This window comes from Hirundo rustica, chromosome Z (genome assembly GCF_015227805.2).
Source record: "Hirundo rustica isolate bHirRus1 chromosome Z, bHirRus1.pri.v3, whole genome shotgun sequence".
NCBI lineage: Eukaryota > Metazoa > Chordata > Aves > Passeriformes > Hirundinidae > Hirundo > Hirundo rustica.
In genome coordinates, this window is record NC_053488.1 from 23,081,512 (window position 1) to 23,094,841 (window position 13,330).

At 44.2% G+C, this 13,330-nt stretch overlaps 1 protein-coding gene across 16 annotated transcripts in view; it reads right to left on the reverse strand.

Moving 5' to 3' along the window:
• Positions 1-13,330, reverse strand: part of CELF4 (CUGBP Elav-like family member 4) — a 715,408-nt gene that overhangs the window by 62,151 nt on the left and 639,927 nt on the right. For 7 of the 16 annotated variants that reach the window (XR_005704398.2, XM_040089937.2, XM_058424046.1 and 4 more), the window contains exons 9-11: positions 5,997-6,077; positions 4,917-4,982; positions 3,186-3,266 (exon numbers count right to left, since the gene is read on the reverse strand). Coding sequence is in view for 15 of the 16 variants with exons in the window: in XM_040089937.2 (XP_039945871.1) it covers positions 3,186-3,266; positions 4,917-4,982; positions 5,997-6,077 (228 nt within the window). In the remaining variant the exon portion in view is untranslated. The remainder of the gene's footprint in view (positions 1-3,185; positions 3,267-4,916; positions 4,983-5,996; positions 6,078-13,330) is intronic. The other 9 variants (XM_040089949.2, XM_040089945.2, XM_040089948.2 and 6 more) reach the window with 3 other exon arrangements.

The window sequence follows — 13,330 nt, forward strand, 5'->3', positions numbered from 1 at the left end:
TTGAAATGTACTGGTCTTGGTCTTGGTCTTAAATATCCCTTCCAACCCCAACAATTTTGTGATCCCATTTATTGTTCATCTCAGAATTCTTTAAAGATGTTAGTTCTCAGAGCACAGATGCAATGAGTTCTAAGGGGCTTGGTCAGGATACTGGAACAACAGAAAAACCACAGCTGGTATGGAAAAACTTTAATGAAGGGTCCAGCTTTCTTTTTGGAGAAAATGTTCTTGTTTTGGAGAAAGCTAATGGATTATTGGAGATCACTATACTTGGCAATTCATGGCTGAATACAGTAATAAAATTATTTATGGCAGGTTTTATTTTTGTTTTGAAAAGTGCTGTAGTGTAGCTTGAAATCTAACCCCCATGACACATCATCAGAAAAAATGAAATTTCATTTCCACACTGATGTCTGCCATGGCTCTTGATTTATGACGTATATGTTTTATGACACATATACGTTTCCCTTCATTTATACACAAGAACAGTTAGCCTTGATTCAGACAGAAAAGCAAGAAAAGCTTTAAGACAACACAGTTTATAGATGTTCTGTAGATTACAACCAAACTATACTGGATAATGGAAAAAAACAGTGACTGAGGGCACAGAACCACATGGTTGGTTCGGCTTGGCTGGATCTGGGCTGAGCCATTGGTAAGCCATTGCTCTGCCCATGCTCCTCACACTTGAGCTCACTATCAGTTTCCTAGCACAGAGACAGCTGCAGACCCAGCCTCTCCCTGTGTGCCCACTTTCAACGTAAGTGAACTCCATATACCTGTTCTGACATCAGCTATCCATCATTGCATCCCAGCTCTGGGAGGCAATGTCATGAGGAAAAGCTATGATGATTTAATTACTTGTCTTCCAATAGTAATTAAAACTGGGCTAACCCATGAGGTTGTATAAAGTCAGGCTGCAGCACTTTGGTTTGCTACACACTTCACCTCTACAGCAAGTGCTCAGAGGATGGAATTTCATTTCCTCTTCTGCTTGCCCAGAATGTCTAAGCACAGCACAGATAAGAGCCGCAAACTTGTACCAAGAAGTTGTACTTCCTAGTTTCAGAAACTACATCAATATGAGTAATACCATACAAACTAAAAATTATCTCCAAGTTTTGTGTGGTTAGCATGGCCTGAATCAAGATTTTATCTTAAGCTTTGATAGTTTTGGATCAGTTCCACCCTATGTTCCATGCCAGCTGCAGGCAGCCTCAGTGCTCATGTGGAAGTAGTGACTCATCTCTGTTGCAGTAGCAAAATGTCCCTGGGCTTGTTATCCAACTGGGATCCAGGAGTGGAGAGCTAAGATTGTCATTAACAATGAGATCACTGATGTTATTGTAAGTGGTAGGGCTGGCTCACTAATGAATCAATGTTTGTGCACATCCTTGCAAACCTAAAATGCTCTTCTCAGCACTGAGCATTATTGTTATTATTGAGTTCCCTCTCGCTGTGTTTTCCTGTTAAAGGTTAGAGGTGCTTAAAGATCTTGACCCTTCTGCTAAAGGGGAGTGTTGTGCTCTAGAGAATATACCCCTAGCAAGAAGCAGAGAAAGACACAGCCTCTCAACACTGCAGGAAAATAAGGAACACTGGCAATGGCATCCTGCATTGGAGCGGTGGTTCATCTCATATTGTCCCCCAACCATCCTCATTCTCAATGCCCGCTGCTTATAGGAAGGAGCAGAGTTATGAGATAACTTGTCCACTGGGTGACACTCACTCTTAATCCACAGAGACACACCATGCCTTGTGAACACAGGGGTCTACAGGCAGAGGGTCTTCAAAGCGTGCACCACAGCTTCACCCTGCTTCTGGTGGCTCCTGGCATAGTGCTTTGCTGAGCAATGATCTGCTTGCCATTTTGTCCTATGCTTAATCTAGCCCCAGTAAGTAATAAAAAGCTAAGTCCTTCAGCATGGGGGAAACATCTCTGTAATGATACGATAGGTCTGTGCATCTGTTCTCACAGCAGGGACATGTACTAGAGCTAATCACGAGCTGGAAGTTGTGTTCCCCAGGAAATTCTGACATAGGAAAAAATTAATTCCAAATTAGATGGAAATGACGACATTTCTAATTTTCTTACAAAATGAGATTTCTCCCCCAAAGTAGTTTTAGATCATCAGAATGTTTTAGTTTGATGGTGTAATCTAGATTAATTTCATTCTGACTCTTACACTGTATTAAAATATTGAATGTAATTACATACATATAATAACACATATAATAGAGAATATGTCTGCATTAGTGATCTAATAGAGGATAAAATTTAAAATGTAACTATTTAAAATGAGAGTTGCTAAGCTGGAGCACCTGACTTTAATGTCTCACTCAGGCAAGCAGTCCCCTCCATCTTGTCAAAAGGGAGCAGCTGACTCCTTGGAAGCCACCTGGAATGGAACCACCCAGGTGGGTTGCCTTTGAGGATTCCACTACTCCCTACTGACAGTAAAGGAAATATTGCATGACACAGTTTTCTCCCATAGCATTCACATGCAAAAATGGTAGATTCACCTCTCCTTACTCCTCATGTCTTCTGTGAAGCCATCCAGTCCTGTGAAGTAGATTACCCAGGCAGCTCTCATGGTCATTGCAAAGAAATAAGAACTTATACTACATGTTTTTTCTCATCCTGATATAGGGAATGTGCTCTACAAGGTCTGATTGATGTTTCCACGTTATTGGTGGAGGCTGAAAGGCTGAAAGGACTATATCAGCTACTCTAAATAGCAAGTCCTTGTTCTCCAAACAGCAGGTGTCTGAAATGATGTTTCTATCTTTTAATGAAGGACCACTAGTGCTTTGTTTCCCGTTAAGCTCTTTATTCCAATACAATTGCATTTTTATCTGCATTCTTGTTGCTCGTCTCAAACAGAGACCCCCACCGCAGCACGTTAATGGCTGTGTTGCTAGCTGGTCTTTCCATCTCCCAGCACACCAGCATGCTTTCCTCCCTGGGGAATGAAGAGATCTCATCAGCCATACCCCACATGGATGTCCACCACAGTACTGTTGGTGACAGTGACACCATGCCACATATGATGGAGAAAAACTCAGTGAAGCAGGCATTCAAAGCAGTTGGCTGTTTAATGGATGCTTTAGGTGCGTGAGGAGGGGAACCAATGAAGTGGGAACGGCTCACTGGGGTCACAAAGGAGGACATAACTTTTACTCACCTTCTCTCTGTTGCTGTGGGATCATGGGAGGTGGCTGTGGGAACGCTTGGCTAATCTGGCCATAAGCAGCAGGATAAGCAGCTAAAAGGGAGAGAAAAGGAAAAAAAAGAAAGAAGGACAGATTTCAGTGCTGGGAAGCAAGGAGTTTTCACTCCAAACCACCACACCAAGCTACACCTGGGCTTTGCCCCTGTATTTCGGCTCTGTGAAGGGCCACTTTGTGCAGCCTGAGGTGTGGCATAAGAGCCATGGCCATGCTCCAGGAGGTGCCACAGGGCTGGAAGAAGCCTCCCTCCCTCCCTCCAGCCTTATCTGCAGTGACACCCAGGGCAGCTGTGCAGTGTAAACGGGGGCTCTGCTGCGACCACTCCCAACAGAGATGTGCAACTGTTCAGAGTGGTGACAGAAACACATTCACTCACGAGCTCAGCGCAGAGATGCCCATGCTGACAGCACAAAGCATGTGAACTCTTTTCCCCCACCTCGGCTCTGGCACCCTGATTAACTCCCATGCTCATAAAAAACAGTTCACACATGTGTCTCTCCCTTCATATGCCCACAGGCTTTATAGACATAATTGCGCGTACACTCTCAGAATATACATTTTCTTTCATGCCTGTAGAGACTTCCTCTCTCTCACACAAACACAGTGGAAACAGTGAGCAGCAATTAAACAATTTTCCCCATCTCATCTCCCCCACCAAGCAAACAAGGGGAGCCATTCACTACCACAGATGGTAGATGATGTGCCTTGCTGCTAGAAATAAAGAGTATGGGTCGCCTACAAGACCAGAGAGAAGAGGATGGAGGCCATGTGTGTGCAGAGGGGTTAATTAACAGCTCAAAGGGTTGAGTTGCTTCCCATCTATCAAACCTCACAAGCAATAAATGACAATAACTAAAACACCGACAAATGAAGCCCTACATGGAGAATTAAATTAAGTTTCCAGATACAGCGTTGACACGAGATAATAGCCATTCCTCAGCGGGAACCTGTGATTGCTCCAGTTACCATAGGAAATAATGACTTTGGGGTGGCAGCTTCCTCGCAACGTTGGCCATGGATACCTAGTGAGGGGAGGCTGAACACGGCAGGGTCGTGGTCGGCACCAGGTCACTTTAGCTGGTGTCAGTCCATCAACTGCAAAGGAGCTGCTCAGCAGACACGGCAGCATAAGTAGAGGCTGACCCACAGAGAGCTGTAGTGAAATCTGCTGGGAAGCAGGGGGATGCTTGGGTAGCTCTTGAGCAAGTCTCAGACTGACTAAGTGGGGCATGGCCAGTACACACACCCTAAAAAAATGGGTAGTGCAAGCATTCCATACCCTGCCAGGCACCAGCAGCAGCATCTCTGCAGGGCCTGGCTGTCCATCTTCCCTCTTTGCTGCAGCACTCAGGAGACCTGTTTTAGAAAGCGGCCTCCCAAGCAGTGGCCTGATTTTGCACTTGTGCACTGTGCTAAAGCAGACGAGACGCAGTTCAGCTGATGAAGCTCCGCTGAGGTGCAGGCCAGTGGGAGCCTTTCCATGGGAAAGGGAGGAGGTTGCCTTTTTTCTGAGAGAATACCCTGGATGTCTTGATGTTTGTGCAAATTGAATCAGGGAGTGTGTGGCGCCCAGCTTGCCCCTGTACCAGTAAAAACCTCCCTTCCCTCAGCCCCCTGAGGTGTGTTCAGAGGGAAATGGCTTTAGAGAAGAGAAAGGTTTATTGGGAGAAAGTGTTAATACTAACGACCTGCGTACTGCTGCACTCCAGCGTAGGCTTGCTGCAAGGGGTCTGCTGCAGTGGGGCTCTGTGCTGTGGAGACACAAGAGAGACAAGGAATTAAGGGGTTAAAACATGATAGGCACTCTCCCCTTATCTTTTATCATCAGTATGTGTTATGAGACAGACAGACCCAGGGGCTGAGGGTTGAAGAGGAGGAGATCGCTTGCCCTATGGACAGGAATGCGGAGAACCTCCCAGGATAGCTAAGAGGGTTCTGTCCCCCAGCCATCATCGTGTGAGACCTTGGAGCAGAGGACAAATAAACCTCTCTCCTCTTTCCCAAGCTTAAATTATGGATCTGCACTGATCATGCAGATTCTTGGCACTAATCAACCCCAAAGAACCCTCATCTTAAGCCAGGACTAACACTGTGCTAGGTGCTGTGCAAACTCAGATCTCAGTGACAGCTACAGTCACATGAAACTTTCAATCAGAGCAGAAAACAACAGGGGCATAGCAGGAGGACGGAGAAGAGAAGAAAGCAATGGCTCCTGTCATCCCCACATCCCTTCGAAGGACTGTGTTGCTGCCAGGCAGCCCCCAGTGAGAGAGAAGAAGATGCATGGAGGGGAGGGGAACACCACTTGTCTGCTCCAGGGAGGATGCTGTGAATCTCTGCATAAGGCATGCAGTCTCTTGCTGGCTTCAAAGTGTATTTTCTCTCTTTACAAGTGTGCATTCCTCCCCACTAAAACTCTTTATTTTTGTGAAACTTTGAAGTCTTGCTCAAATACAACCAAAGCTAGTTAAGAAATTTTTTTCTTTTTCTCCTTTGGTTGATAGGGAGGAAAAGGAGAGAGAAAAATGTTGGATAAACTCTTTCTTTATCTGCATCAATAAAAAAATTAAAGCAAAGCTTGGCTAAACCTCCAGTCCAAATGTCACCTTGGCCCTAATACTTCACTTCTTGTTATGAGTTTAATCTGTATTTATTGGGACTACACAGTTCTACATTTATGCAGTCCCTCCAACCTATTCCTTGTAGGATGATCCCTTAGGGAACAGCCACTTTCCCACATCCATCCCACCTTTTTTCCTTCTTACCCGCACAGAGGTGTGGCTGGAGGCAAGGCTTGGAGGATGCAAAGGTGGGGGCCTCTTGGAAGGAAATCTGGTGCCATACACCTATCCAAGGAAAGACACTGACTGTATGGCAAAGTGTGGGGGAGGTTGTCATACGTGAGTATTACATACCCAAGGAACATGGATCATGGATAAAGGGTTTTCTTACAAATAGAAACACCAGCTTGAAACTTAACTGTAAAGATCACCATTGGTCATGATGGAAACTTGCAAGGTCTTGCACTTTTCTCCCAAAATACAAGGAGGAATAGTGAAATTTGAGGTGGCAAACCCGATTAGCTGGCTAAGGCTTGGAAGCTCCTGTTCATTATGGATGGCTATTACTGGATCATGTGGACTTTGAGGTTGGGATAGTCATGGGAAGAAATAAGTGGGATTGCAGTCTTAGCTTGGAATGGTTTCCTAGCTGACTTTTGGCAAGTCCCTCAATATGTGTGTGTATGTGAAATGGAAAAGAACTGTCTAACTGTAAGGATTTTCATTTCTTACAAAACAGTGTGAGAACAACACATTAAAACCTGTGGGAGGTCAGTGGAAGGCAGGGTAGAGATTCTACACTACATTTTTAAAGAATAGTTAGTTTCCAGGAGAAAAATAAGAAAAATATCCAGGAGATAAGGTTTGGAAAATACAATTTTTTTTTTTTTAACTTACTACTTTATTCTTGAAGAAGAAACCAGCTAAAGTCTATTATTTTTAACCTCTGTTTAAAAATGTTTTCCTCAAAAAAAAAAAAAAAAAAAAAAAAAAAGAATATTGATTATATTGCTCCACAAGAAAACTAAATAGGTATGAAAAGTTGAGTAATACATCAGTTCCCTCACCCCTTTAGGAGAATGGATCATAATAACTTAGACCCTTCAAATCCTGTTATGTAGAAGATATGTCCTGAGAGAGGTGAGGGAATCTTTAGTAAGAGAAGCAAATCTTTATAGCTATGGTTTTGCAGACTGCAGTGAAGGAAAGGATCTGCCATCTCTGCCCCCAAAGCAACTGTCCTTATTTGATTGCACAGAAGAAGAAATCGTCTCTACTGCTCAGGAAATTAAGTTACAGTATTTCATTCCTCCCCAGAGGGAACTGATTTGGACATGATTGTTCTCCCCCTGACCTGCTGATGATGGCTGACACTTCACCAACACAGGAAAACTCACTAAGCAGGACCTGTCTGACTTGGACATTTCTTTTATTCCTTGCCTTATCTGGGCACGTGTGGGAACTGCCCAACCTCCCAGTTATAGCTGAGTCTATCTCCTGAACACAACCATCTGTCTCACTGCAGAGCTGCACTGCTTATCCCACCTGTGGACATCTCACCTGCCTTTGGAACCATACTTTGGCCATCAGACTTAAGATGTTCTGCTCAGGAAATGTATGCTGAGAATCCCCCACCTTTAAGATTAAATATTAGACCTGGGTGAATATTGTATTTAAAGTGTTCAGGATAACAGGCCATGAAATGAAGCCTTTCTGCCTTTCACACTAAAGTTTTCAGGGTTCATAATTTTCCTAAGTATTAATGACTTGTTGCCAAGGGTAACATCTGAGTGTTTCTCACGAGGCTGCCTTGTGACCCAGGTCATGCATGGCGTTTCCTCTTGGCTCACAGCACATGCAAGCCAGTGGGAAAGCTCTGCCTTGGTTTCAGTTATCTCTACTCCAACCTGGAAATCACTTCCTCATGGGAAAAGAATATGCTAAATATCTGTTCTAACACACAGGACCTTGACTGGCCTCGCCATTCCTGGATGCTCTTCAAAGGAGAGTTGAAAGCACTCCTGGGGAGGCAGCAACTTCCTGGCTTGGACTCTGTTTTTCCTGTAGTCTCATACCCTGCTTTGGCCATTTGGGAAAAGCCCAAGTTGTGGTGAGTCGCAACCAGCAGGAATTTAACTTAGCACCTCTTAAAAGTCATGTCGTCTGCTCACTGAAGAACTTGCCTTCCTTAGCTTGAAGGCTGTATTTACTCAGCAAATGAAGATGTGACTTCAGCACAGTGGACGCGTCTGTGCCGGCCAACACGGCCTATGAAGATGCAGGGACACAGACTCCAGGGCTGGCTGGACACCCTGGTGGGAAGCCAAGGTATCTTGGGCAGCCATCAGCACACCTTCATGCTGCTGCTCCCCCTGCCAGATTAATCAGACCTAGAGAAGGGCATAACTTCCTGTGCTCCCAGATGTTGCATAGATGAAGCCAACAGCTGGTATTGATCCAAAAATCTCAAGACACAGATTAGACATTTGGGGAAGTTGTGGCCATGCTGTGTTCTGTAAAGTGACAGATCTCTTGCATATTAACGGCCTATGAGGAGTTCATCAAGGGGTCAGGTACGTGAGGAGCTCACAATTCAGAGTCAACATACTACAGGGGTTAGGTGTGGCCGTAGCCCACCACTTGCTAAAATTCAAAATGATTGGGAGTTATGAGTATTTTTTGTATATCAGCACAAGGAGACCACCAGGTAGGATTGCTTTATTCCTCCAACACATACACATAACTTCACAGGGTGGCCTTCACATAGATCATTGGTGGGAGAGTTAACCTGCCTCAGTCACCCTTTCTCCCCATCCAACTTACAGTCTTTTTGATACTGAAATTATTAGTAGAACACAAAACATACAGGGCTAGAAAAACATGTCAGCTCCTCTGTGTGCTGTGTGTGCCAGGGTGCAAGCTCACCATGGCACACAAGGTAAGTTGGTGTATAAGGGCTGGTAACAGCTATAGATGAGAGACATGGATATTACAGAGCACCTTACTGCAGCTTTTGGACCAGCATCAGTATGTCTCTAAATTGCATCATCATCCAAAGACCTTGTATGTGTTGACTCTGTGTGAATGTGCCTAGGGAGAACATCTGAAACAGATTTCCTCGTGGCCAGACCCATGGAGGTGTCATGTCCAACATATAGACGTTTCCGAGATTAAAGGTGATGTAATGTAAATGCTGAGGATCAGCTGGTGAAATGAAAAAAAAGCAGGAAGGCTCCTGAGAGGCCAGAGGACAATTATTGATCATGTTAGCCCCACTGAAGTCCCTGTGGCCTTGCTGCTTTCCAGGAGCTGAGGATCTGGCCTTGCCAGGGCAAACTAAAGGTGTACAGTGAAAACAGATGCTAATAGTAACTTCATTTGGCAGCCCAGGACAAGAGTCTTATCCCTGGACATCACCTCTATATTAATTTGATCATTTCCATATCTCCACGGGAAAACTCCTGCTCAGATACAGTTGTCTCTTTGCAAGACAATCCTGGCCAAGATGCCACAAGGTGACCATGGCAGATAACCTTCCATAAACCTGGAGACATAAAACAAGTCAATGACCTACTATATGGCCATAAATATAAATTTAACGAAGGCAGCACTTATTCATTAGGCAGAAGTCAAGAAATAACTCCCAAGTCCTTCAAAGAAAGTAGATCTGTTAATGTCACTTTCCAAATCCTCTGCCTGATGCCAAAAACTGAGGATGATTTCCCAAGTCAGCATGAAATGCAAGTGCTTTAAAATTAACACCAGGAAACTTTCTTACTCCTGATATATGTCTAGATTGAAATCCAACTTTTTAAAGGGGCTTTCAGATAGTGTTGGGCCTGACATTTAGCTTTTGTCAGAGAATGAATGGATGGAGGTGGCATAATGAAGCATGTTGTTAAAAATAAATAAAATTGGTTTAAATGATATTCTATAAAGAATCCTTCCTGATGTGTCAGTAGCCTGACTCCAGTGTCTGTCCAAGACAAGCTATTATATGGGTGTCCCAAGTGAAAATGTTTGTAGGGGACAGAGGGCTGGAGTCTGCTGTGGTATGCAGGGGTGTAAATCAGGAGGATCTCCACAGAAGTGAGCGGGCTGGTGAGGAAAAAGGATGATAGTTACAGCCTGAGCCAGCAAAGGAGGCCCTCAAGTGCCTCAGTGGACTATGGGACAGCCTCCTTGCCCCACCTCAGGTAAGAGAAAGCCAAAATGGTCTGGTCTCTGAAACCAGAGGAGTCCAGTGGTTCTGAAAGACAAAAGCAGAGCCAGGTGCATTTTTAGCCCTTAAGATGGATTGTGATTTCACTTTGGCAGAAGGAGTGATCTTACTTCTATGTGATATTCTCTGCACTCCTTGCTTCTGACTATCTGTGCATTTTGTGACTGACATGCTCAATTCCATCTATTTCACTCTATTTTGCACAGATGCTTCCTATATCGACCTGAAACAGCATGTTACGAGCTGGAGCCTCAGCTTTCTGCTCTGCCCCATCTATTCATTCCTTTCACTGTCCTGGAAGTATTGTACACCTCTCCTAGGAGTTGCAGCTTGGCTACTATGCCCTTTGGGAAGGTGGATGGGGGAGGAAGGCAATCAAAGCAAGGCTGTGCTGGGGGGGTTATAACATAATGATAGGAAAAAAAAAATCTATGTGAAGGCCAGGATTAAAATAAATAAATAACTGAGTGGGAGGGCTCTATTCACCTTCTCCTTAAATCCAATTTAAATCACTCTCTACAGCCTTAATCTATATCCATAATTATATCATTTCGTACAACAAGCTTGTGAGAGGTCTTAAGAAATTTATGTAGATTAAAATTCATGGGTGCCATAGTACAGATTTCATATTATTAAGATTGATTAGGACAGCTGATGCTGTGATTAAAGAAGCCAGCGCTTACTGTTGTAATTAATTAGGTATTCAGACACAACAATAACTGCAATAACAGAATGAATGTGCTGATCTGGCAGAAAACAGAGACTGATCCTGTGTTCTATAGTCTCTTTTTGCCACTTAGGGGTGGACACCACTTAGCTAAAAACACGCTCTCCCTCTGTCTCTTCCTTTACACATTAAAACAGCAAAGAAATCCAGGGGTTTTGTACCCTCTGCTCCATCCTGTTAGTAGGAAATACCCGTTTTGGTAGCATCCCCAGCTATTTTATGTGCTTGCTTGGGACAACATATCGACCTATATATTCATATAGTCAAACACGGAAACCAGGATTATCTTTATAATTTTCTTAATAGTCCTACCTCCAAGTCCCATCCCTAATCAGGCTCCTTCTGACATGGATGCTGAGTGAAAACATGATAGGAGACGTTTCTGGCAATGAAGAGCTTCCAGGTAACAAGGCAAGAAAGACACAGATGACTCAGAAAGGCAGACAGGTGGACATGGCTAGTTAAGGTGACAAATGTTCAACAGCAAAGTCGGACTTCTCTCTCTTTGCTGAAGGCCATAATAACATAAGTCAGGGTCAGGTTTTAAAAGCTCTTAAGGCACTCTAAGTCCATATTATGGGGGAGCTTAGTTTAAGTCATCTTTAAAAATAAAGCTCAAGGTCTTAACTCACATAGATGCTACTGAAGACATCAGCACAGAGTCTGATATGTGTTTACACTTTCTTATAGATCAGAGGAGAAAATACTTTTGCTCTGGAAGGGCTCACACGACTGCCTTAAACAACCTCATTCATTACAGCTGCAGCGTGGTTATTGGGAGTACATGGCATCATTAAAGTGGCTTAGACTACAATTGAAGATGGCAACTTGTTTTTATATTTTTGATGAGTGCATTCCTTCACTTGTTCCATCTACCAGTAAAACGTGGTTTATGGCACACAGCAGATTGTTACAAATGGGTCAAATAAATGCTACCTAGTCATAATGATGTCTCAGGTGCTCACCGTTGCAGTTTTGGAACTGCTGATACAAAATAGGAACAGGAAAGATCTCATCTGGAGATTTAGGGTGGACACATAATACAGAACAAGAGATTTCCTGTAGTGAGGAATTTAGCCTCAGGGTAGCTGAGCCAGGCATGTTTCTAGGGCATAGTGTATGTCTGCAGCTAATGCCGTGGGGTTTGGTTTCCATCCTGGACTTTCTACAGGTGCAAGCAGGTCACTCTTTTTCTGTTCTCCTGATTCACCTCCTCTCTAAACTCTTCTTGTCTAACACCTTTCAGGCCTGAAATATCAGGGTAGACACTGGGGTGTGGGAAGTCAGTCCTCTCCTGTCCCTACACTAGTGAAGCCCTGCTCTTACCCAGTGCCACTGGATGGTGCCTGTCATGGTCAGGACTGCAACTGGACTCCACGGTTTGGAGCAGCAACCTGTCCCTCAGCAGCACTAATTGGCAAACTGATTGATAAGGCTGTCATAGCAGCATGATAGCAACTCCTCCCCTGCAAAATTAACTTGGGTAATGATAATTGTTACAGATGGAGTCTGAATGCTATCTCTGCTGGCAGTGGGTGAAATTGGTGACTGCCTGGTACCTCTTTGTTGAGCCAAGGAAAATGAATTGACGGTCTTGGTTGAGTTACAAAGACATGAGTTGCTACAGAAAAGGAATTCCCCTGTGAGGCACACCTTTACTGCCAGTAAGTCACAGTGGTGACTTAGAAAAATGTGGGCATAAAATGTGGGCTTCCCATTTGTACTGACATCTAGTCCTCACAAAAGAGAACTAGACCCTGAACAGGGTATGAAGTGGAGATTGCTAGCCCAGACATACCCACTGTGTGGTAAAGGGAAGTGGTGGTGGAGAAACTAGTGCTGGCTCTGCAGAGTGGAACAACAGAGTCAGTCCTGCAGGAGGTGACCAGTCAGGAACAGAACCACTGTGTGCCTGAAAATAGTAAATGAGGTGACACACATTTAATGGATTACAAGGACCTGAGGGGACTTTGCTTTTTTTTCCTCAGCAAGCTAAACCCAGACCAAATGGACTTAATCAGAATCATAAAATATCCTGATTAGGAAGAGATCCACAAGGATCATCAAAATCCTGCACAGGGTCCTGTGCAAAATCCTGCACAAAATCCTCCAAGAGTCACACTATGTGCCTGAGACCGTTGTCCAAATGCTTCTTGAACCTGTCAGGCTTGCTTCTATGACTATTTTCTTAGAGAGTCTGTTGTAGTGCCCAGCCACCCTCTGGGTGAAGAACCTTTTGCTGATATCCAAACTAAATCTCCTCTGACACAACTTCTGTTACTGGTCACCAGAGAACCGACCAATATCTGCCTCTCTGCTTCCCCTTGTGAGGGAGTTGAAGAACTCAGCATCCATGAAAGCTTTCCCCATTTAAGGCTACACAAAGATGCCAAACTGCTGGGCCATCCCTGGCTATGGTCAGGTTGGCATCCTTAGGTCCCGGTGGAGTGAGTGGGATGTAAGGTGCTGTGTGGTGTACTTCCACTTCTTTCTGGGAACATCACTGGACAAAAGGTTATTGAGCAGTCCCCGCTTTTCTGTGAGCTCTGCTTTCTTCCTTCTTCCAATTCTCTCATTTCACCAATTCTT